General features: G+C 36.3%; 1 protein-coding gene across 2 annotated transcripts in view; it reads right to left on the bottom strand.

Annotated features, from left to right (window-relative positions):
* LOC117420858 (bone morphogenetic protein receptor type-1B-like) overlaps nucleotides 1-24,249 on the bottom strand; it is a 150,645-nt gene that overhangs the window by 74,806 nt on the left and 51,590 nt on the right. For both annotated transcript variants that reach the window (XM_059026130.1, XM_034034562.3), the window contains exon 2: nucleotides 4,403-4,562. In XM_059026130.1, the coding sequence (XP_058882113.1) occupies nucleotides 4,403-4,562 (160 nt within the window). The remainder of the gene's footprint in view (nucleotides 1-4,402; nucleotides 4,563-24,249) is intronic.

The raw sequence follows: 24,249 nt of genomic DNA on the forward strand, positions 1-24,249 counted from the left end.
AAATCAAATTAAATACAACCATTTATGATACAAAAAACATTGATAAATATATAAAAAATATATATAATACGAATAAATGCAAATAAAAAAGCAAACGTAACTTTCAGTAAGTAAAATGCCGAGATGTTTTACCCTATCCTCTCTTCGCATCGCGAAACTTAATCGTCACGTGACTCGTACGCTAATATGTCACGAAATTTGGCAGGGGGGCGAAATTTGCCATGACACCAAAAACAAAACAAAATCAGTTACCCGCGTTGCCGTGGTGACTGTTATTTTTACCCTCACAGCTTGCTGTGGTGTGTGTATGTATTTGTTTCTTTACTGGCTTGCAGTTTAAAAAGAAAAAGTAGTAGCAGCATAATTCCTCCACCGGAACCCAGCTGTGCTGCGCCCCGCTGTTGAGTTCCATGCGCCGGCTTGTTTCAGCCTGCCTACTCGGCGTGCTTGGTCACCAGCCTGGCATGGTGAATGTGTTTCTCCCATAGCTGAATTGCTGTGTGTATAAGCCTCTATGTTTTCCTATTACTGCCTTTGCAGTTAGAAAAAAAAAAAAGCAGTACACTTTTATTCCTGCCTAACACGACGCAGCTCCTTGAGCCTGTGCTCCACTCTGGCATACGCTATGCGCTGCCACGTTGTGTGACTGCATGCAGTCCAGAACCAGGTTATTGCTGCTCTGCACCGTGGTGCAACACTGTGCGCTCACCTGTACTGCTCTCCTGATTGCTTACCACAGCCACTCGAGCCTGTGTATCCACCCCGGTATATGCTATGCTCTCCCAGGTTGTGTTGACTTCACGTGGTTAAGGCTAGGCACCTATATTACAATATATTATATTACACACGCACATGCACACACACAATTAGATTTATCAACAATTCCAATAATCAAAAAAAGCAAAACTTCATATTGGAAGCTAAATATCTCTTCACTAGAAAATGAAAAAGTTAAAAAAGATATAAGTAAATTCATTTTCGTTTATTGGATTAAAGCCTTAAATTAAAATATTTTTGGGAAGAATTTAGCTCCTAAAATTTGAAATTAGAAAATTTGTAATGAAACTTGGTAGTAAGCAGACTAAAATGAGACAAAAGGAGGAGAAAGAGGTAATTGCTAAAATTATTACTCTTTCAAAAAAAACTACTGAGCACGCTTCAGATGAAGAGACTTGGAATGAATGAACTACAGAATAAATTAGATGATTTATATGAATTCAGGGCTAAAGGGGGGTTTATTAGGTCAAGAAAAAAAATGGTAGAAGGAGAAACAAATTCTTACTTTTTTCGATTGTAAAAACACCACTTCCAGAGTAACTCCATTACTCAATTTATTGTGGATGGCAATATCACAAATAACCCAAAGGAAATAGCCACTCAGTGTGCACATTTATATCATAACTTATATGAATCTAATATCAGTGAAGATTCTACTAAATATTTTTTGACTTAATAGGAAATGTTAAAACTATTAATGCAGATGAACAAAGTTTTTGTGATGGACCGTCCTTATGCAAGAAATGATAGACTCGATTGGAAACCTTAAAAATAACAAATCACCAGGTAATGATGGTTTTACCGTCGGATTTTATAAAATGTTTCTGAAGCAGATATATTTAGAAAGTATAAATGTAGAATCTCTGTCACATAGCTTGAATTAGGGATTAATTAATTACCTTAATACCTACACCCAAAAAAGACGTTCTTTTACTTGATAAGTCTTCTCAACAACAATGATAAAATTTTAGCTTTGATATTTGCAAAAAGAATAAAATAGCTCTTAATCCAATAGATGAAACACAATCAGTTTTTATGAAAATTAGGTATATTACAAATGATATTAGGTTAGTATTAGATATCTTAGATTATTCAGATTTGATATTAGAAGAAAGTTATATTCTTTTTCTTGATTTTTGAAAGGCTTTCGATTCAGTTGAACACCATTGTATCTTTAAAACTCTTAAATTTGGCTTTGGGAGTTTTTTAAAAAAATTTTATTAAAGCAATTAAAACTCTTTACAACAATAGTAATAGCTCAATTAAATTAGGTCATGGTACTTCCCAAAGATTCTCTATACAGCATGGCATCTCACAGGGATGTCCCATTTCACCTTATTTATTTCTACTTACAATGCAGCTCCTAGCAATCCATATTAATAATAGTGGTGTGCAGGGTATTTCAATTGCAGAGTAACAAATAATTATAAGTCAATTGGCAGATTATACAAATCTCAGCTACCAATAGCTATTAACATAATTACATTTTCAAAAACTCTATATTTAAATATTACAAAATGTGAATTACCTATTAAATTGTAATTAAACATATATTGGAAATCCCAATTAAAAATGAAGTAAACAAATTGTTATAAATAAAGATTTAAAAAAAAACAGATAATTTTAATCATTTTATTGCAAAGGCACAGCATACAACCAATAGCTGCAAAATAGTGTTTAACTTTATATGGAAAAAAAGTCATTATATTAGAAAATTAGTATAAGAACAACTATGAATCTGGAGGCCTTAACTTTCTGGATTTTTCCACCTTAAACAACATCTTAAAAATAAATTGGATTAAACAATTTATTAAGAATTCAGCTTCAATCTGGAATTTTATTCCTTCTTATATTTTTAATAATCTTGGTGGTTTAAATGTTCTATTATAATGTAATTACAATATCAGTAAAGTTCCCATGAAATTATCCAATTTTCATAAACAAATGCTTCTTTCTTGGTCTCTAATTTACAAACAATTTTTCCTCACAAATATTTCATTTGGAATAATAAAGACATTTGCTATAAAAACAAATCCATATTACCCCCAATTGGTTTAACAATGGCACCGTATTAGTTACTCAATTATTTAAACTGTAATGGCAATCTTCTTAACTATACGGAATTCTTATCCACTTTCAAACTACCTATTACAACTAAGGAATTTGCTGTTATTTTTGACGCGATTTCTAGAGGAGCAATCATTTTAATGAAAAATGATTTGAAAGCTTTATCTTGTCCTCTACCTTCCCTAGACCCTTCCGAAACTTTTATTGGAAAATATTGTTTATTGGATAATATTAAAAAATAATAATAAATGTATACAACCTCTTTTTCAAAATGATCTAGTATCCATCCCTTATATCGTGGCTTATTGGGATGGGTTTATTGAGGGTATAAACTGGAGAAAAGCTTGGGTTTTGTCCAACAAATATTTGTTAACCAATAAGATTAAAGAAATATCATATAAAATTATACATAAATGCTATCCTGTTAACAATAATTTTTAAAAAAAACTTAAACATGGCATTGACCTTAATTGCGCATTCTGTAATGACTCCACTGAAATAATGTTGCACTTATTTTGGAATTAAGAACATAAGAACATAAGAAAGTTTACAAACGAGAGGAGGCCATTCAGTCCATCTTGCTCGTTTGTTTGTTAGTAGTTTATTGATCCCAGAATCTCACCAAGCAGCTTCTTGAAGGATCCCAGGGTGTCCGCTTCAACAACATTACTGGAGAGTTGGTTCCAGACCCTCACAATTCTCTGTGTAAAAAAGTGCCTCCTATTTTCTGTTCTGAATGCCCCTTTATCTAATCTCCATTTGTGACCCCTGGTCCTTGTTTCTTTTTTCAGGTCAATAAAATCCCCTGGGTCGACAGTGTCTATACCTTTTATGATTTTGAATGTTTGAATCAGATCACCGCATAGTCTTCTTTGTTCAAGACTGAATAGATTCAATTATTTTAGCCTGTCTGCATACGACATTCCTTTTAAACCCAGGATAATTCTGGTCGCTCTTCTTTGCACTCTTTCTAGAGCAGCAATATCCTTTTTGTAACGAGGTGACCAGAACTGAACACAATATTCTAGGCGAGGTCTTACTAATGCATTGTAAAGTTTTAACATTACTTCCCTTGATTTAAATTCAACACTTTTCCCAATATATCCGAACATCTTGTTGGCCTTTTTTATAGCTTCCCCACGTTGTCTAGATGAAGACATTGCTGAGTCAACATAAACTCCTAGGTCTTTTTCATAGATTCCTTCAATTTCAATATCTCCCATATGATATTTATAATGCACATTTTTATTGCCTGCATGCAATACTTTACACTTTTCTCTATTAAATGTCATTTGCCATGTGTCTGCCCAGTTCTGAATGCTGTCTAGATCATTTTGAATGACCTTTGCTGCTGCAATAGTGTTTGCCACTCCTCCTATTTTTGTGTCGTCTGCAAATTTAACAAGTTTGCTTACTATACCAGAATCTATATCATTAATGTAGATTAGGAATAGCAGAGGACCTAATACTGATTATCCAATTGTAGGTTGTATGTGAAACAAAAACAAACAAAAATAAAAGTTTGATAAACCATTAAAAAAGCTGATCATAGCCTCACCTGCATGTGTTATTATTCGAGTCTTCAGGACAGTGATGATGGCAGGAACACAGCAGGAGCTGCTTCGGTGATACAGATACATTGCTCTCGCCATCCTCCTTCCTGCTGTCCAAGTTCAGCTTCCCTGAACTCCTCAGCAGCATGCCATCCAAGAGGTTTGCTGAAAAAAAGAACAAAAAAACCCGAATAAGCAGATACAGTACTTTTAGGATTAAGCCATGCAACAAAAGCTACTGATGTACAAAATATTACCTCCCACTTCATGGCAATGTAAACAATAAGCGAGTCCCAATATTTCATTTAGAAATATTTTATTAGTTTACAGAGGATTGCAGCATGTATTTGTATCACCAAAAGAGATTATTTGTAATTAAATACATATTTTAAAGAGTAGATGTTAAAAGTAGAAAACTAGAACACAAGAAAATTAATAGTATACATAAAAAAATGCAATGGAAAGCACACACCATTTAAGTCTACCATATATATTTTAGTTAGATATTTGTATGTACCTCATATATTTTTAAGACTCAATTTAGCATCTTACTGGTTTAAATAAATTATCTTTTACACACATGCAGATATGCACAATAACTGAAATCTCAGGAATTTGAACCTGAAAATGAGTTCCTATTCCAAATATTTATTGTGGAGAGAGGTTATGACAAGAGGCAAAACATAATAGTGACTACTTATACAGTACGTGGATGTGAGTCTACAAATAGTCATATTTACTCTATCAGGATTTAACATTTCCTTTTTTTTTAAATAAATAATTTAGTGTGTGCAATTATAATTAACCCATCCCCAATTTTCTCCCAATTTGGAATGCCCAATCACGTTACTACTCACTGCAGCAATTCCCAACATTGCTCTGTAGCATCAGCGTGGGTCATAATATCATTCTGTTTATGAAATTAACAGAATTGTAATATACAGGGGGGGGGGGGGGTCCTAAGCCATTCTCTGTGTCTACTTGGTTTCTTGTCACAAACTCCCCCACTGATAAATGCTTTTAAAAAGAGTTGTAAACTAAAATACTGGAGAAGTGGTTTATCTTCACCATCGTTGAATAAATCCTGTGGCGCCGGCGGTGTCTTGCAAAGAGTACATACCAGACAGTTTTGAATGCTTTGACACCTCGGACAGAAAACAATCCATCTCATAAATCCAGCTGACAGGGTCGAAACAGCAGACCAATTGAGAATACTGGGAAGTCTCAGAACGAGAACAACCAATGAGAAACATCCCACTTGGACTCGGGCACAGCCCAAAATAAACAAACTATCCAATCACAGGGGTGAAGAGAGGAGTTACAAAAGAACAAGCGCAACTTTCAAACAGCGCTCCCAACACGAAACCCAAGGCTCTTGACACACAAACAAGTCTCTGAACTTTGACAATCTGAAGATCCAGCCTGCGACTGGCTTGAACAGAGATACAATTTTCAGAAACTCTGATACAATCACTCTAGTGTTTGGTGTAGGAGTCTAAAATCCTAAAAGTACTTGTAATCAAATCTAACTTAGCTCTGATTGATCACCGGAGAAAGAGTTGGATGAACATTTGAAGTCGACAGAGATTGAAATAGTCAGTCTTGTATTAGCTAGCAGTCCTGGATTGCGGTGGAATATCCCAGACATAACTGGATAAAGAGTGCACATATTGGTGGAGGAATTGCTGTTTCAGTGGAATACCTAAACAGTTAATGACTCTTCTTTTTGCAAATACTTTTCTTTAGTCCCCTGGTAAGGAGACATAAAAGCAAAGATTGACCCCAGAACCTGGACTTTCTCTGCCAACAGGAAAGCCTTCGAGCACCTGTATTGTTGAAGACACGGATCAGCTGAAGGAGGAGCGAAAATCTGTTAAGTATTCAACACGTAGTGTTTTGTCCTCTTATGAACTCGAGAATAAGCCAACATTAAAGTAAAATTAACGTTTTGTTTGAGGTAGAATGTAAGAATTATTATTGCTTTCAAGTCATGCTTTGAGTTAATGAACACTATAGTAATTGTTATATGTGATTTATACAAATTGATGTGGGTTTTACAAGGCAATTATTCTGCTTTGAAAGCTAAAATCCAAATGCCTTGATAACACTGTGTAACAATTATTTTTTTTTTTTTTTGGTTCCTGGGTAGTAAGTGTTATTTCCTAATTGCTTATGCCTCAAAAGTATAGAAAATGGCTATTATTCCCCACAAACTTTGCTTTTGTGACCAGGACAGTGACATTTTAAAATTTACCTATTTTCCAGAACATTCCAGATAGATTCAGTGCTGAGTAAACTTGGAGTAACTTCTAGAACTTTCTAGAACTTTCCAGTAATATAAATAGTATTATAAATACAGGGGCCTTAAGCCCACCAGTTCAATTTAGTTCCAGCTGCCTAAGTGGATACATATCTGCATTTTTCTGAGATGGCATCAAGGTCATAGGAGACTTCAAAATGGTGGCATTCCTGATGGGTCTCCAAGGCGGTTTTACCAAGTTTCCCTGCTATCTTTGCCTTTGGGACAGCAGGGACACCAAGGCGCACTACCACAGGCGGGACTGGCCACAGCGGACCGAGTTCTCTGTGGGGAGGAACAACGTCAAGTGGGAGCCACTGGTGGACCCCCGGAAGGTGCTGATGCCACCACTGCACATCAAATTGGGCCTTATGAAACAATTTGTCAGAGCTCTAGATAAGGAGTTGGCAGCCTTCAAGTACCTTCAAGACTTCTTCCCTAAGCTGTCTGAGGCAAAGGTCAAAGCCGGTGTCTTCGTCGGATCACAGATATAGAAGATCCTGGAGTGCTATGAATTCCCCAAGAAGCTCACTAGTAAGGAGAAAGTGGCTTAGAACAGCTTTGTCGCAGTGGTTCGGGGCTTCCTTGGCAATCACAAGGCCGAAAACTATGTGGAGCTGGTTGAGACTCTGGTGAAGAACTACGGCACAATGGGCTGTAGGATGTCCCTCAAAGTCCATATCCTTGATGCTTATCTTGATAAATTCAAGGAGAACATGGGAGCGTACTCGGAGGAGCAAGGCGAGCGCTTCCACCAGGATATACTGGACTTTGAACGCCGCTACCAAGGACAGTATAACGAGAACATGATGGGAGACTACATTTGGGGGCTGATTCGTGAAAGTGATTTACAGTATAATCGTAAATCTCAAAAAACTACTCACTTCTAAATCTTTTGTAGTCATTTTTGTATTACTTTAGTATAAATGCATGTTAATTTGGATTCATATGTTGTTTTTTTCTGACTTTATGTGAACAAAAAGACACAAATTCGCCCGCTTTCTCATTGGAAATAGGTAAATTTCAAAATATCACTGTCCTGGTCACAAAAGCAAAGTTTGTGGGGAATAATAGCCATTTTCTATACTTTTGAGGCATAAGCAATTAGGAAATAACACTTACTACCCAGGAACAAAAATTGTGTTACATAGAGTAATAAATAATTCTCGATAGGTTGTCTGGACGCAAAGAGCGTCTTAATCTTGCAAGAGTGATAATTGCCTTTTGAACCAAAACATATATGAGACTGATTTAACAATGCTTTGATTATCAGATATTAATGAAAGTAAATATTTGTGTCACTAACGATACCCCTGTTAAGACCAATCTTCGTCTTAAATAACTGTCAGGAATGCGGTTGTAATCTTTAAGGGAATCTCCCATAGATTGCTTTGGATCGGTAATCAACTATCAGGAATTTAGTTAATTCTTCCTTTCTGTATTACTTCAGATTAGTTGTTGCACCTTTACATTTTTCCTTTATTTAGTTTTATTTCTAATAAAACTGTTCCTTTATATCCACTAGAAGTGTTGTCCAGTCTGATTATTTCAATATTGGTGGGTCCTACATGATTTTGAATTCAAATAAGGTAGTATATGATTACAACTTAAACTAGTCCAAATACAAATATACCTTGCACACTACAGCACATGAGACCCGACGATTCAGTGGGTGGCTTCCGATCCCAGCTTTTTTTTTCACTCAGGAACTCGAGAGTGGATGTCAGCGAGCTACTGACCTCTGGAGGACAAATGCCAGCCCTGCAGGTGTCTGCCCTGAGCTCACTCAGCGCAAGATAACAAGCTACATATTTCTAAGTAATGCAAAACAAATAGCAAACACCTCATTGGTAATCATTAAAACTAAAAAAATGTGAATACTTTGAACCAAACAATAGATAGATATGTATGCACAATGTTCTAAAGTCCTCAACTTTTACATAGTTTTTGAAAGATATGCTATAGATTAGACAACAAAAATCTCAATATGCTGTTTTACAAATAACAGATATGATAGTGTTCCTCCATGCACAACAAGGTCAGTAGCATTAAATAAATATGCTTACAAAGAGCAGTATTTGCTTACCCCCTTAAAAATAATTACACAAATAAACTGATGTACTAAGCTAATAATTACGAATGTTATTGCAGCATTCAAATTTGTTTTGACATTTCTTGACTTTTTCTCACTGTTATTCTTTCATCTCAACTTTCTAAACTGTTCATTAGTTACCATGCTATTGCATTACAGCCCAAGCTGAAATAAACAATATATTTAAACAGCTGAAAACTAAAATAAAGTAGATTACAACAAACTATGTTTACCTATGGAGTAAATGCAGAGAAAATGTGTAACTAGGGTGACTGACAATAAGAGAACTGTACTTAATTAACAGGACAGTCCCACTTTTGAAACACTGGTCCCAGTGTCCCCAGAACCTTTCTTGGGACGCTCATTTCGTCCAGTTGTTTTCCCAGAGCATCGTCATGTCGGTAGCAGAAAATTGTATTTTCATGCAGTCTGCTATGTTACTACCATATACAGTATAACTTGTTACAGTACAATGACACTTGATGTAACTAAAGGGAAAGTTGAACGATCAGTAGCATTAAAAAGCGGCTGTACAGCACCGTGCAAATCTGGAGAATTACTGAACAGTCAACGAAATTTGCAACCAATCACAGAGAAATGAGGTTGGGTTTATCCACTGAGTGTTGTTAAACAATCTGGCGTCTGTCCTCGTCTGAATCATCACTCTCGCTGCCTGAAGAGTTTAGAGTACTGTAGTCTAACAGTAATGGATCATACCAGTACCATTGTATTGTGTTGGAATTATTCTCTTCATCCATGATATTTGTATATCTGCATGTAAAAGACTTTTCTTCGTCTGTAGCTATAGGCGACAATTGCAGTAATCAATGCTGTCATTTCACATCACCATGATGTGTTTACGGGGTAAGACTTGAGTCGAGTTTTTGACATGCCAAGCTTGAGTCGAGTCGAGTCACAGAGTTTGCTCGAGCTGAGAGTCACCTATCTGGCTTTAGTTCTGCCAGTTCGAGACAGTTTGATTTAATCAAATTCATTTTACAGGAGATTACCAATCTACAAGTTAAAAGAAAATAACATTTCAATTAAATACAAAATTGAGATTCACAATAATGTGGTCATACTTGCCCCACTGATGTTCACCATTAAAGGTCCACGGTTTCTGCCTTGTGTTTTGTCTCTCCCATTTCAGTGAATAAGCAGATTATGTTAATGACCATACAGAAGCCATTTTACCTACCTATTCTCAGTTAGGTTGGATGTACAGTAAACAATACCACAAAACAAAAGAATGCATTTAACCATTTATTTACAATTTAATGATGACAGTCTGAGTGTTTTTCACTCCCCCCCCCCCCCCCCCAACTGTCATACTCCCTGACAGTTTTTTTCAGATACGTTAACCATTTGAAAGGAAATTTTGTGGCATTTAATTTGATATTTGATATAGAGATCTTGCTTCTAGGTCTGAAAACATAGCAGTTACAAAGGAAAACCATCCAAGTAATGCAACTGAGGCAGAATCAGAGTTTTAAAACCATTGCATACTCACACATACACTGAGTGTACAAAACATTAGGAACACCTGCTCTTTCCATGAAATAGACTGACGAGGTGAATCCAGGTGAAAGCTATGATCCCTTATTGATGTAACCTGTTAAATCCACTTCAATCAGTGTAGATGAAGGGGAGACAGATTAAAGAAGGATTTTTAAGCCTTGACACAATTGAGACATGGATTGTGTATGTGTGCCATTCAGAGGGTAAATGGGCAAGACAAAAGATGTAAGTGCCTTTGAACGGGGTATGGTAGTAGGTGCCAGGCACGCCGGTTTGAGTGTGTCAAGAACTGCAACGCTGCTGGGTTTTTCACGCTCAACAGTTTCCCGTGTGTATGAAGGATGGTCCACCACCCAAAGGACATCCAGCCAATGGCAGGCCAGTGGTTGAAAACGTCTCATTGATGAAAGAGGCCAAAGGAGGCTGACACGAATTGTGCAGAGCAACAGATGGGCTACAGTTAGTCAACTGACAGTCCAGTACAACATTGGTGCCGAAAGACCCATAAAAGAATGCACAACTCATCGTACCTTGACACGAATGGGGTATGGCAGCTGGCGACCTAACAGAGTTCCCCTTCTTTCAGCAAAACACAAGAAACTGCGGTTGCAGTGGGCTAAGGAACAAAAACACTAGACACTGGAAGACTGGAAAAACATTGCCCGGTCTGATGAATCCCGGTTCCTGCTGTTTCACACTGATGGGAGGACTAGGGTATGGAGAAAGCCACATGAGTACATGCATCCATCATGCCGCGTGTCTTTTCATGGCACACATTGGGCCCCTTGATAAAAGTGGAGCAACATTTGAATGCCACAGGATATCTGAACATCATTGCCAATCAGGTTCATCCCTTCATGGCAGCAGTGTATCCATCTGCTAATGGATTTTTTCAGCAGGATAATGCCCCATGCCACAAGGCTAGGATTATCCAGGAATGGTTCCATGAACATGACAGTGAATTCAGTTTACTGCAGTGGCCTGCCCAGTCACCAGATCTCAATCCAATTGAGCATCTGTGGGATGAGATGGAACGAGTTGTTCGGAGTAGAGATCCACTACCAGCCAACTTGACACAACTGTGGGAAGCATTGGAGTCAACATGGGCCAGCATCCCTGTGGAACGCTTTCGACACCTTGTAGAGTCCATGCCCCGACAAATTGAGGCTGTTCTGAGGGCAAAAGGGGGTGCAACTCAATATTAGGAAGGTGTTCCTAATGTTTTTTTACACTCAGTGTATATGCTTCAGTTCAAATAATTTGCTTAATATTACAGAAAGAAATGTATCTTGAAAGGCAAAGAGTTTAGCATAATAATGCGTGTTACAAAATACCGTTAAGTATTTTTGTTATTTTCAGATAAAAAAAGGGTTGTTCACTAATGCGTGTAAAAAAAAAAATAAAATAGCGAAAATATTTTATACAGAATACATCGCACCATAAACCCTTTAACCACCTATACTTAGCACAATAAAATCCCAGTTGTTTGTCTAAAAGAAATCATCATTGTAGTTAAAAGGTGCAAATGTACAGTAATACCGAGAGGTCAATTGTATTTTGAATAACCCTACTAACGAACAATTATTATTATTATTATTTTTTTGCCGGTGTAATAATTGATCTATTCACCCACTATGACAGAATCTACAGACCACTTCTTAAAAAACAATTGAAAACAATGCAGTTCCGTCCTCAACCTCTTTTCATCTGATAATGTTAATTGTGCCTATTCCCAAAATCATGCTGCTGTGGTCTGGTCTGACATTTTCATTTTTATGAATTTATTCTTTACAAAAGCAAAAAGTATTTAACCAAACTAACTCTATAACATCTATTCAGCATGCAAATCTTGATGTCTTAAATTAATCAAACAAAAACAAAGACAAACTGGAATTCTGGAAAACAAAGATGACCGTGCAATAGCTTCACTGATCATCTGTACCGTGTGCTGCTAGTGGTTGTAGAAGTAAAAATAAATGCAATTATTAAGCTCTGTGTGTTCATTTTTTGTACAGTGCATTATGGAAGGCCATCTGGGAGAAAAACGCATTGTGTAGTACACGATTCAAATATTCGCTACATGCACTCATATGGACCAATCAGAGCACAGAAATGACTATGTGTAGCAATTTTAATTAGTACGTGTTCTAAAAAAAATGACACAAGCTACGTAATTCCTACATTGGTGTCTAGTCATTTTACATTAGTGGCTTGTCATGACAACGTATTCGCTTGTAATCGCTTGTTATTCATGACGTAATTGTCACAGTAGCCAATAACCTTTGGTGTGTCATTTAGACAAGAAGACATATTGCAAATATGGCAGAGAGAGTTTTCTTCTGCGCTGCAAGCACACATTTGCTGAGTGCAGACGTCTCATTGAGGTGTGGCATTTGTTATTTTACGTGGCGTGGTCCTGGCCCAGACAGGGACCTTGTTTATTATCAAGTATAATACATTTGTTAATAATTGTTGTCTCAGTCTCCTGCTTTACTGTCAAAAATAGTAAGGGTAATCACAACCTATTATTATTATTATTATTATTATTATTATTATTATTATTATTATTATTATTATTATTATTATTATTATTATTATTATTATTATTAATAATAGAAGAAGAAGAAGAATTTTATTTCTTACAAAAGACCGGCGATTATTGGAAGTTTTACGAAAAACATAATACAGGAAAAGTAAAGGCATATAAAAAACATTGTACAAACAGAAGTTAAACTATTGGAAAGTCAAGTTTAAAAAAGTTTGAGACGGCTTTTAAAAATATTTAAGGGCTCAGATTCCCTGATCACTTTTGAAAGAGCATGGAAAATGTGAGGCAACTTTTCATTGGATCATTTAGTACACGTACTATTATCTTTAAATTCATTGGCTCTTATTTCATTTATAAAATCGGTACGTGTAGTAAAAATAGTACGCTTTTATTTGAAACGTGTACTAACAGCACACGTTTTGACCCAGATGGCCTTCCATACATTATTACCTTCAATTTCGTGTGCATCAGTTTAGATTCGCAAGTGGTAGTTTGGATTTTAAAAACAACTAACAATTTAGCAAAATATGGCTTTTTTTTACCAGCTCTTTTTTGTTTTTTAAAACAATGATTTTTTTTAAAAACAGTATAACTTTAGCTCAATATACATTAGGCCAGACAACAAACACTAAAACCCTATTTTTTTCTACCGCATTTAAGTTAAGCTTGCTTAAATAAAAATCTATTAAAGATTGACGCACCAAATAAGTGATTTCTTATTGATTGGTCAGAAATAATAAAAAACACCAAGAACGATTTCAGTTATTTTAGACACCGTTTATCATAAAGACTATGACTCGAGTCGAGTGGAGATTTTTAGGCTGGGACTCGAGTCAAAAGATAGGATATTTAACACATTTCATCACCTTTAATAATAATAATTCAATAGTAGAAAGTGACTGAAAAAAATAGCATCTATTAATCATGGCACATTAATGATCTAAGCAGAAACTGCAATAGAAAAAAATATACAGAACAAATACCATGTCATATTATATGGTAAGAAATTAAATATTTTAAAAAAATATTGATTCTATGAAGTAACCATTTACTAAATGGAAATAGAGCTATTAAATGTATTCAGAAGATGCAGTTTCTTAGGCAGAAAAGGTACTAGATTTGCAGCAGTAATCAGCAATAAAACAGAATCTCGGAATTTGATATTATTGAATTGCTACTGTATAATCTAATAACTATACTTGTTGTAATGGAATGGAATTACAAAGATAATAAGATCATTTTATTACAATAAAAGGTTTTTAACGTAAAAGATTCCACTCTGAGCATCACCATGAGTCTCTGCATTCACTTTCAGTATGATGTTAGATCAAACATTAAAATAAAGTTATTTTCCATACTGTCACAGTTTAAGGAAGTAAAAATCTGGTCATCTTAACTATACTCAACATACTTAATGCCCTGCTTTAAAACAAACTTATAAAATCAATACAAACATATGTTCATTAGCATTTTCCATCTTCCTATAAACATCTACCAACCTACCGAATCTGGTGAGTTTTCGAGCAAGTTTTGGTGGAAAGAATAATAATAATAATAATAATAATAATAATAATAATAATAAAAATAAACACAGTCATAACAATAGGCTTCCCAGGCCTATGGGCCTGGAAGCCTAATAACTTTAAAAAATACTTACAGATCTATTTAAAAACCCACAGTGAATGAATGAAGATGAGTTTACAAGCTGTACCCAATAAGAAGAGGACTAGTGATTTTCCTGCACTTATTCAATGAGTGCTGCTCTGAGACAGCAAGGAAAGGAGAGGCAAGCCCTTCATCCTTGGCCAGAAAAAATATGAGCAGGTCACACAGAAGGCACCACTGACAGACTCTGAAATTAATTGCCTTTGCAAGAACGACAGTAATCAATTTTGACTGGGTGTACCATTTGTTAGACACACTTAGTGAGACTAAAAGCATTTCTGTGTTTAAAAAACACTGCCGTGTCTGCACACTCCACACTTCCTCCAGCAAGAAAAACAGGTGTGAGCCGTCAACCTTGGCTGAGATTCAAATCTGCCTCTTCTGAACTCTGGGCTGGCTGCTTTATCAACTGTCAGCTTCCCAGGCTTGAAAGGACATGGTGAAAGTGTAAGAGCACGTTCGCCTTCCCTCAAGAATGTGTGTTCACATCCTATTTCACATGTGCAACACTTTAGCTTCCAATGAAGCTAAAGTCAAAATATCACAGATCAACCACCATGCATCACTGGAGCTGTTTTTTTTTTAATCATAAAGAGCATTGTTCAATCGAAAAATTCTTGTGACTACACTTCTAAAGCCCATTATACTGTGTATTTTCTAAACATCTAAACCCTTTGGATAAGGGAACCTGCCTATGGATAACACAGAAGCTAACTTTTGGTACGTTGATTAGCTCAGTCCTTAATGAATATTGTACATCACCACATGAATTAAAAGTCACAAGTACATTAGTTTGATAGTTTCTGGTGTCATTCCCATTGTCAATGCTTTTGCTAAATCTTTTAGTATCAACGGAGGGCACTTTAATCAACTGCTTTAACTGAGGAATTTACATATTGTGTTCAGTATATATACAGTATATGATTTAGTACTAGTATTTTCTTTTGGGTGTCTTGAGACTTTACAATCAAATTAGGTAAGATCTGTTGGCTTTGAATGAAATAAAGGAGCCAGCAGGAGGTTGTGCAGAGAAGCAGTTCATCTGGTACTGCTACCTTTATAAAGAAACATGACACATACTTGTCATAGTTCACAATTTTTAATTCCTCCCCATGACTTTCTGATGAGTGTCATGTGAATTGTCATAGAGTTACTCTGGGATCTATAAACAAAACATAGTACTGCTTGTTAGGATAATCCTGCACCTGTGAACTGTTATTCAGCTATTAAAAAAATAAAAAATAAAGTTCCAGACAGCAGTCCTTTAATACGACTCAGCTGTTTTCTCAGTATCCAATACCCAGAATGCCTTTGAGTTCCAACCAGAGAGTGTGAATGGAGCGGAGCACGCCAATTGCATATGGAGCGGGGTAGTTGCTGGAGTGGAGCACGGAGCGGACATTTCCGGCCCGCTCATTCACAGTACTAAGAAGAACTGAGCACTGTTTTATTTTTCTTAAATACATGTTTGGCCTTGGAGTTTGCACAAAAGTTAAAAAAGGTGACAAATACAGATGCAGTCACTTTACAGTATTTTCCATCATGCCTGTGCATGTTAACCATTAATTTTCCAGTTTCAAAGTTTTGCAGACTTGAGAATTGCATTTTGAAAAAAAGCTTTTTTTTCTTTTATATTCAATGTGATTGGCGTTGTACTTTATAATTCATTATGGAGGGAAAACATATGTATTCTCCCGATTGTGGATCTGCATTTGGCCAAATAAAAATGTGAAAAACATCATCAGTGTGTCCATCTGTCTGTGGTTATTACATAGCCTATATTGTTCTTACACAGTTCTATGGTTATGCCCCAATTCAGCGCTGTGAACACGGTTTATATTTTCTGCAGTTCATACATAGGGTAGTCTGTTAGCCCGGTTGAGACTCACTCACATGTGTTTGTGGGCTGCTTTGAGCTTCCTTTCAGATATTCGGATACAAAGATGCCCAGTATTAAGCTAATTTGATACAAATCATATGCCAAGTTTGAAAAAGGTGACACCGTACACGACATCATAGGAACCTGTTAAAACCGTGTTAATTGCAAGATGATGATTCCTGACTTTATTTTCAATTTATGTATTTTTAAAGTACCAATCAATAATAATAAGAAAGCGTCTTCGAATTGAATTAGATAACTTCTCTGAGCACTTTATGGAGGCTTTTTTCTTTGCTGATCGTAGCTGGATATTTTTTTTTATTTGGGTCAAGCTATATGCAATTATAATAGAAGATTAAATAGTATTTCTTTCTGAATGTACATTACATTTTTTCATCTGCAGTTGGCAACACAGCGGGTGGAAAAAACGGCTAGTTTATTTATTTATTATTATATATTTTTTAATACCATGTGAGCAGAGTGGAGCATACCTATTTTGTCTGGAGTGAGAATCGCGGAGCAGGAATTGCAAGCAGTGGAGTGGAATGAAAAAAGAGCGGAGCGGAGCATATTATGAGCGGCGAGCAGAATTTTGTCACTGCTCCGCTCTGCTTACATTTTCTGGTTTGGCAAGCCACGTATTCCAAGTAGTAATATGGGATATCCACATTTAAACATCTATACTATAAGTTGGGCTAAACAGCAATCATGAAGGTCTGGAGTTTTCCAAGATTCAGTTTTGCTAGACAAAAAAACTCAACAACATCTTAGCTACGGTATAATTTTTGAATTCTAACTATGTTCCATGATGATTTGCAATTAAGTTCAAATATACAACCACTCAATAAGGAATTTGCACTATTACCATGCTCTAAAACTAAATACTTAGAATTTGATCAATCTGACTGACATTTGCAGCTAGAGTTTGAATGCAATTAATTTATGATTACATTTTTAAAGACCACGTAAAAACAATTTCAGTAGTTCGGGACAAACACCAATCACAAAATGTTTTAGTACAAATATTTATTGTGGAGAATGCGGAGTACACAATTTTACAGAGAAGTATGTTGTATATACACATTAATTTGGCATCAAACCTAACTTGGTTTGAGGGCTCGCTGCCTGGCCGACTGGACGAGGCGGAGACCCCCATTGACAAAACCTAAAATGGAGATGGAGAGGTGGTGGGTTATGATGAAATCGAAACACAACTGAGAGGGAAGTGAAGAGGGTATTTATAGTGCTAACAATCTTAATTAGCTAATGTGTAAACTGAATGATTCAAATTGGTGTCTGACCCTCCTCCCGAACTTTAGTTAGGAACTTCATGTATCTCTATAATGGCCTTTTCATGGTTTTATTAATACAATATTTATTCTTCTGCTAGAAACCTCAGTGTTATTTTGGACCCTTCCCTCTCATATTCTCAACACATCTCTTCACTAACATGTACTTGTCATTTCTTTCTTAGCAACATCTATAGAATCCACCCTTTTTCTATCTTTCTTTCTCATTCCACTCAACTCCTGGCCCAAGCTCTTGTTCTTTCTAGATTGGATTACTGTAACTCTGTCCTCGCTGGTTTCCCTGCTTCAGCTATCCGCCCTCTTCAACTTATTCAACATTCTGCTGCTCATCTGGTATTTTCCCAACCCCGCTACTCTCACTCTCCACTGGCTACCTATCTCTGCTCGCATCCAATTTAAGACCCTTGCTCTTGCCTATTGCTCTAGTCATTATACTGCCCCATCCTATGTCCAATCCCTCGTGTCGCCTTATATTCCCTCTCACCCTCTCCACTCATCCTCTACTGTCAGACTCTCCTTCCTCCCGTGCTTGCTCCTTCTCTTCCCTCATCCCCCTTTGGTGGAACCAGTTACCGGTTCTCCGCAGGACTGTTCAGTCTTTTACTGCTTTCCGCCGTCTTCTCAAAACTCACTCATTCAATCTTCTGTGGTAATAAAAGTTATGATAAATGAATAGTAACATAAATCCATAAGATATAAGATTAAAAGTAGATTGTATTTGATTGTAGTAATTCGTTGTCAATGTATAATCAAGTATTATACTAAGTATGTTCATGACAAATTAACCATATATTCAGTTGTAATTAAGATTCTAAATATATTCAACAATGCATTCATTTTTGATCATGTAATTCAACAGAGGTTAATATTAATTCATACTCAATTTAAACATAATTAATCATACAATCTATTTGTGCATAAGCTGTTTAGTTACCAGTCCTTATATGTGAAGAAAGTTGAAACGGTCTTGAAAGTAAGAATTATATAGCTTTTTCCTCGTGGTTAAAAAGTGTTTCAGTTTAGAAACCTGTCTTCAGTTTGTAGTCCTCTTCAGTAAAAGGATTTCCGAAGAAAAACAAGATGGCCTTTTCTTCAGGACTCAATGTCCCACACTTCCTGTGTGATTAAGATGATGCTTGTAGCAAGAAAGCGCCAATTAGAGTAGATTTAAAAAGCACTTAGTATTAAGTAACTTTAATATATTCGTCTGTTTACTTTAGCATACTTTTAGACTTAGTAGCAGTATTTTTATTGATCTTTTGATTTAAGATCTTTTCTTCAAGAAGTCATTTTCAGCAGCTATGTTTTAGTTTTCATGAAGTTAGAATGTTACAGCGATGTTGTTGAGTCTTCTCAGCGATTCAGTCCAATTGTACACACTTAGATGATTTTGGGTAACTTTTGCAAGTGTCAGCTTTCGTAAGACATTTTCATTTTCAGAAAGTCAGATTTTCCATTGAGAGAGTCCCTTGGAGAGCTGTTGTTGAAAGAGATATTTCCTTGAGAGAGAGCTCGGAGAGAATGTTTTCCGTACTGCAAGTATTTTAATAACATTAGAGAATAGGTGTATTTCTCAGATTATTGTCATTCAATTGGTCGAATCTCCTAGTCATTCCATTAGTAAACTCTCCCATCAGGTAATTTTATTGGCTGTTTTGAATGTAAGCAGATGACATCATAACAATAAAAAAGACACCTCCCCGTTTTCATTTGAAAAGATTGTAAATCACAGAAAATGCATTCAGTTAAAAAATACTCTTGTGAAATAACTTTTCTGAAGTTATTCATTTTTACTTGATAATCACATTTCTATTTTCCTGATGTGTTTTCACACAATGCAGTACCAAAATGAATCCTATAAGTCCCATAATTATCATTCTAATGAATTAATTATATTTTAATCCATTTCCTGAATGATACATTACTTAATGTTTAGTGATTTAAGTAAGGCTTTTAATACCTTACACTTTGAATCTTTGTAAATTTCACAAATTGTTTTTATAACAGTTATTTTCTCAGCGAAGCCAGTGTATTCTAATTACAAACTGAACAATCTCCATTGTCCACTAGTTGGCAGTATTACTCTATATTTGACCAGATCTCTTACAGAATTCACTTTCGGGGACACAATGTTTGTAAGAACTTTACATGGTCCTGTTATCAGTTTCAAGATACAAGGTGTAAACAAAATCTGTTTGAAGTTCAATACTTAATTCTGATAACAATCTAAATGTGCTTAACAAAGTCAAGCCTGGCCGATCTTCACAGCAGAGATTTAGCTTAACAAATGGCATTCTTTGTCCTAGATGAGTTTATCCAGATCTCTTGTCAGAGTTGTCTTAGAAATAAAGATTCAAAAGGTATGTTTTCGTTTAAGCAAATATAAATTGTACTTGCTACGTCACACTTCATTTGTAAATTCCTATTTATATATCATTTTGTATTTTCCTTTATATTTATTTTGTATATATTGCATATATGTGTTTGTTTTGAATGTTATTGCTTGTAACTTATATACTTTTAATATTTTGTTTCAGGTCTGTAAGTTGCTTTGGATAAAAGTGTCTGCTAAATAATAATAATAATAATAATAATAATAATAATAATAATAATAATAATAATAATGTGTTTGCTAAGGTTACCATGTGGCTCCAGAACCGGACGCTGTGAGACAGAACGGGATTTCAAACTTGTCCCTAAATTGAAATAAATGAAGGTGTAAATGAACCATCCTTAGCTACAATTAATAATGGTGCTTAAATACCCGCATGCGCGTCAAATAATTGTATTATGCTAAGAATGAATTGCAGCCAGTCACTATTTTTTTCTGTTTGTTAAAATTCTATCGCCCATATTCTGCAAATACAATCAAAGCATCATCATCTCGTTGCTCTATCGATAGATTAGCTATTCGTTCATTAAGATCTGATCAGAAGCAGCTGATCAGTGTGACTTGTTTGCTGCGCCCAAGCAACTCCACCACAGCAGGATTAATCTCAGCAAAGGTGGAGCTCATTTATACGTGAATTACTTTCAGTTTAGGGGGAATTTTGAAATCCCGGTCTGTCTCAAAGTGTCCAGTTAATCTGGAGCCATACGGTAACCCTATGTTTGCTATGTGGTTTCAATGGCCATTTCTATGTATTGACATAGAAATATAACAAACCATTTGTAGAGAAACAGATAAAACAGTAACACAATTAACTATAGTAGAAACATAAACCAAAGTAATATTTATGGAACTGCAAAAATAAAACAGCATTCATTGCAATACAACTTTGGAATTCTAACAAATGCTTAAAATGTGAATAACAGGATAAATTATAGAAACACATTCACAGACACACAGGGCCAACAAAGTTATTTTTTTATTGGGTTACTATAATCATGTTTTTTTTTTTTTAAATCTTGTCTAGAGATATGTTGTCCTAAATGAAAATGTTGGTCCTGGAAATCTGATAAAAACAAACAAAAAAAAAAAAACACACACATATATATATACAGTATATATATATATATATATATATATATATATATATATATATATATATATATATATATATAGTTTTCTGATCAGATGTTTACAGTGGAACAGAGATGTGTGTATTTTACAATAAACAGAAAGCATTATGCAAATGCAAGGAACGTTAGGTTATTATCATAACCCTGGTTCCTGGTTCCCTGAAATAGGAATATTAACCATTACAAAACGGGTGTTTCCCTTTAAGACACCCGAACCTGAAAAATTTATACCAAAGACTCTCGTCAGAGCAGTGTGACGCAGCTGCTGCTCCACCCCCGAGAGCCTAAAGGATGCGCACATTTTCCTTCGAGGGTAGCGACCATGAATGCCGCGACCCCAAAGTTAATGGTTAATATTCCTATTTCAGGGAACCAGGGTTATGATAATAACCTAACATTCCCTTTCAAGTAGGGAATATTAACCATTACAAATGGGTGAAGTATACCTAAGCTGTCGGAAGAACACGGTAGTACCTCACTGGGCTACAAAGCTGAGCCGAAACCGCCTTGTGCTAGTTAATCAGCATCCAGCAATAGCTGGAAGAGACATAAGATGAAAAGCCACCTAATGCCGAAACCAGGGTTATGCAGATCTACAACATTCAGCTGGTAGAACCTAGTAAAAGTATGGGGGGAAGCCCACACTGCTGCATTGCATATGTCCTGGATCGATGCACCCTGGAACAAAGCCCTTGAAGTCGTCTGACCCCTAGTGGAATGGCTGGTGAGCTTCTCTGGAGGAGGCATATTGGCCAGTTCATAAGCAGTCTTAACAGTGCCTGTCAACAATTTAGACAGACACTGCTTAGACCAGGGGTGTCAAACATAAGGCCCGCAGGCCAAATAAGGCCCACTTTGTATTTTATCCGGCCCACGCAAAGTTTACTCATTATAATGTAAAATGGCCCGACCCGGTTTGCGCTGTCAGCTGATTGTAAGAACGCCAATTCCCATCAGACTTTCTAAAATTACAGAGAAATAAACTGAAAACGGCACGAGCGTGACTGTTGATCATATGATCATAGATATCCACTAAGGCCGTATATTATGGGATGTGCATATGATCGTGCACTGTGCTCGTCACATCCTGTTTTCTGCAGCAGTCATACAGTGTTCAGAAACGTGTGAAGCTCCAGCTCTTAAAATGTCAAAAAAAAAGAAAGATCGATAAGGAAGGCAGACTGTTTCAAGAAAGGTGGGAGACAGAATATTTTTTTGTCGAGCACAAAGAAAAACCAATTTGCTTGGTATGTAAAGAACGTATAGCGGTGATGAAGGAGTTCAATATAAGGCGCCACTATGAAACTAAACATAAAGAAAAGTATGGCAAGTTAGAAGGAACTGACAGGCAGGAAAAAGTAGACGAATTACAACGAAGCCTTGATTATCAGCAAAACATGTTTAAAAGAGCAAAATGTGAAAGTGATGCGGCAGTAAAGGCGAGTTACGTTGTGACAGAATTAATTGCAAAGTCATCAAAGTCGTTTTCTGAGGGAGCATTTGTAAAAGATTGTATGCTTAAAGTTACAGAAATCGTATGCCCCGAGAAGAAACGCGCGTTTGCTAATATTAGCCTTTCTAGAAATACAGTAGCTGAACGAGTGAATGACCTGGCTGCCAATCTTCAAGATCAGCTCGTTGAAAAAGCAAGGAATTTCGTAGCTTTTTCTCTTGCAGTCGACGAGGGCACAGATATTACTGATACTGCACAGTTATCAATTTTCATCCGGGGTGTGACTGCAGACTTAACCATTACTGAAGAACTTTTGAAAGTTGTCGCTATGCACGGCACCACTACAGCAAAAGATATATTTCAACAGCTTGAGAAGTGTATGAACAGCATGAAATTAACTTGGGAAAAATTAGTTGGCTTGACAACAGACGGAGCACCTGCTATGTGTGGTGAAAAAAATGGGCTTGTTGCTTTAGTGCACAAAAAACTAGAGGAGTTGAATTGCCCGGGGACACTTACAATTTACCACTGTATTCTACACCAGGAAGCCTTATGCGGGAAGGTTTTGAAAATGGACAACGTCATGGCCACAGTTGTGAAAACTGTCAATTTCATCAGATCAAGAGGTTTGAATCACAGGCAGTTCCAGATGTTGCTAGAGGAGCTTAAGACACAACACAGAGATTTGCCATACCACACTGAGGTTCGCTGGCTTAGTCGTGGTGCAGTACTTAAAAGATTCTTCGAGCTACGTCAAGAAATAGAACTGTTCATGCACAATAAAGGGAGAGAAATGCCAGAGCTTTCAGATACACAATGGCTGTGTTATTTTGGATTTCTCTGCGATATAACTGAACACAGCGTAAAGGCGTTTCAGCTAAAGTTACGTCTTTGGGAAAAGCAGATGCAAGAAGGAAATCTTTCTCATTTCCCAACATGCCAAGCTGTTTCTGTGGGTGTGACTTTTCCTGGAGATGCATTTGCTGCAAAACTGAACCTGCTGCACGTGGAATTTGAGCGCCGCTTTTCTGATTTTAGAAAGCAGCAATTCCAGTTCCAGCTTTTCTCAAATCCATTTATCGTGGACGTGGAAGCTGCACCAGAACACATGGAAATGGAACTGATTGAACTACAGTGCAGTAGCGCACTGAAAGCGAAGTTTGATTCTGCCGGGGCTGAGCAATTGTACCGTCTCCTACCAGTCACATTCCCACAGCTCCGCCTTAATGCCTCACGAGTCCTGTCAATGTTTGGAAGTACATACTTGTGCGAGCGGCTGTTTTCATTAATGAAGATCAATAAATCACCTCAAAGATCCCGGGTGAATGATGAACATTTACATTCCATCCTTAAGATAGCTTCATCACAAGACATGACTCCTGACATCGATAAACTGGTCTCACAAAAACGGTGTCAGGTTTCTTCAACAAATGAGCACTCTCAGTACAGCAAATAGGTAAGATAAAATGTGTTTCATCTTAATAATTTATACCAAAAACGAATGAATATAAATTCTTATATATATATATATATATATATATATATATATATATATATAGTATCACT

Source organism: Acipenser ruthenus, chromosome 1, assembly GCF_902713425.1.
Source record: "Acipenser ruthenus chromosome 1, fAciRut3.2 maternal haplotype, whole genome shotgun sequence".
NCBI lineage: Eukaryota > Metazoa > Chordata > Actinopteri > Acipenseriformes > Acipenseridae > Acipenser > Acipenser ruthenus.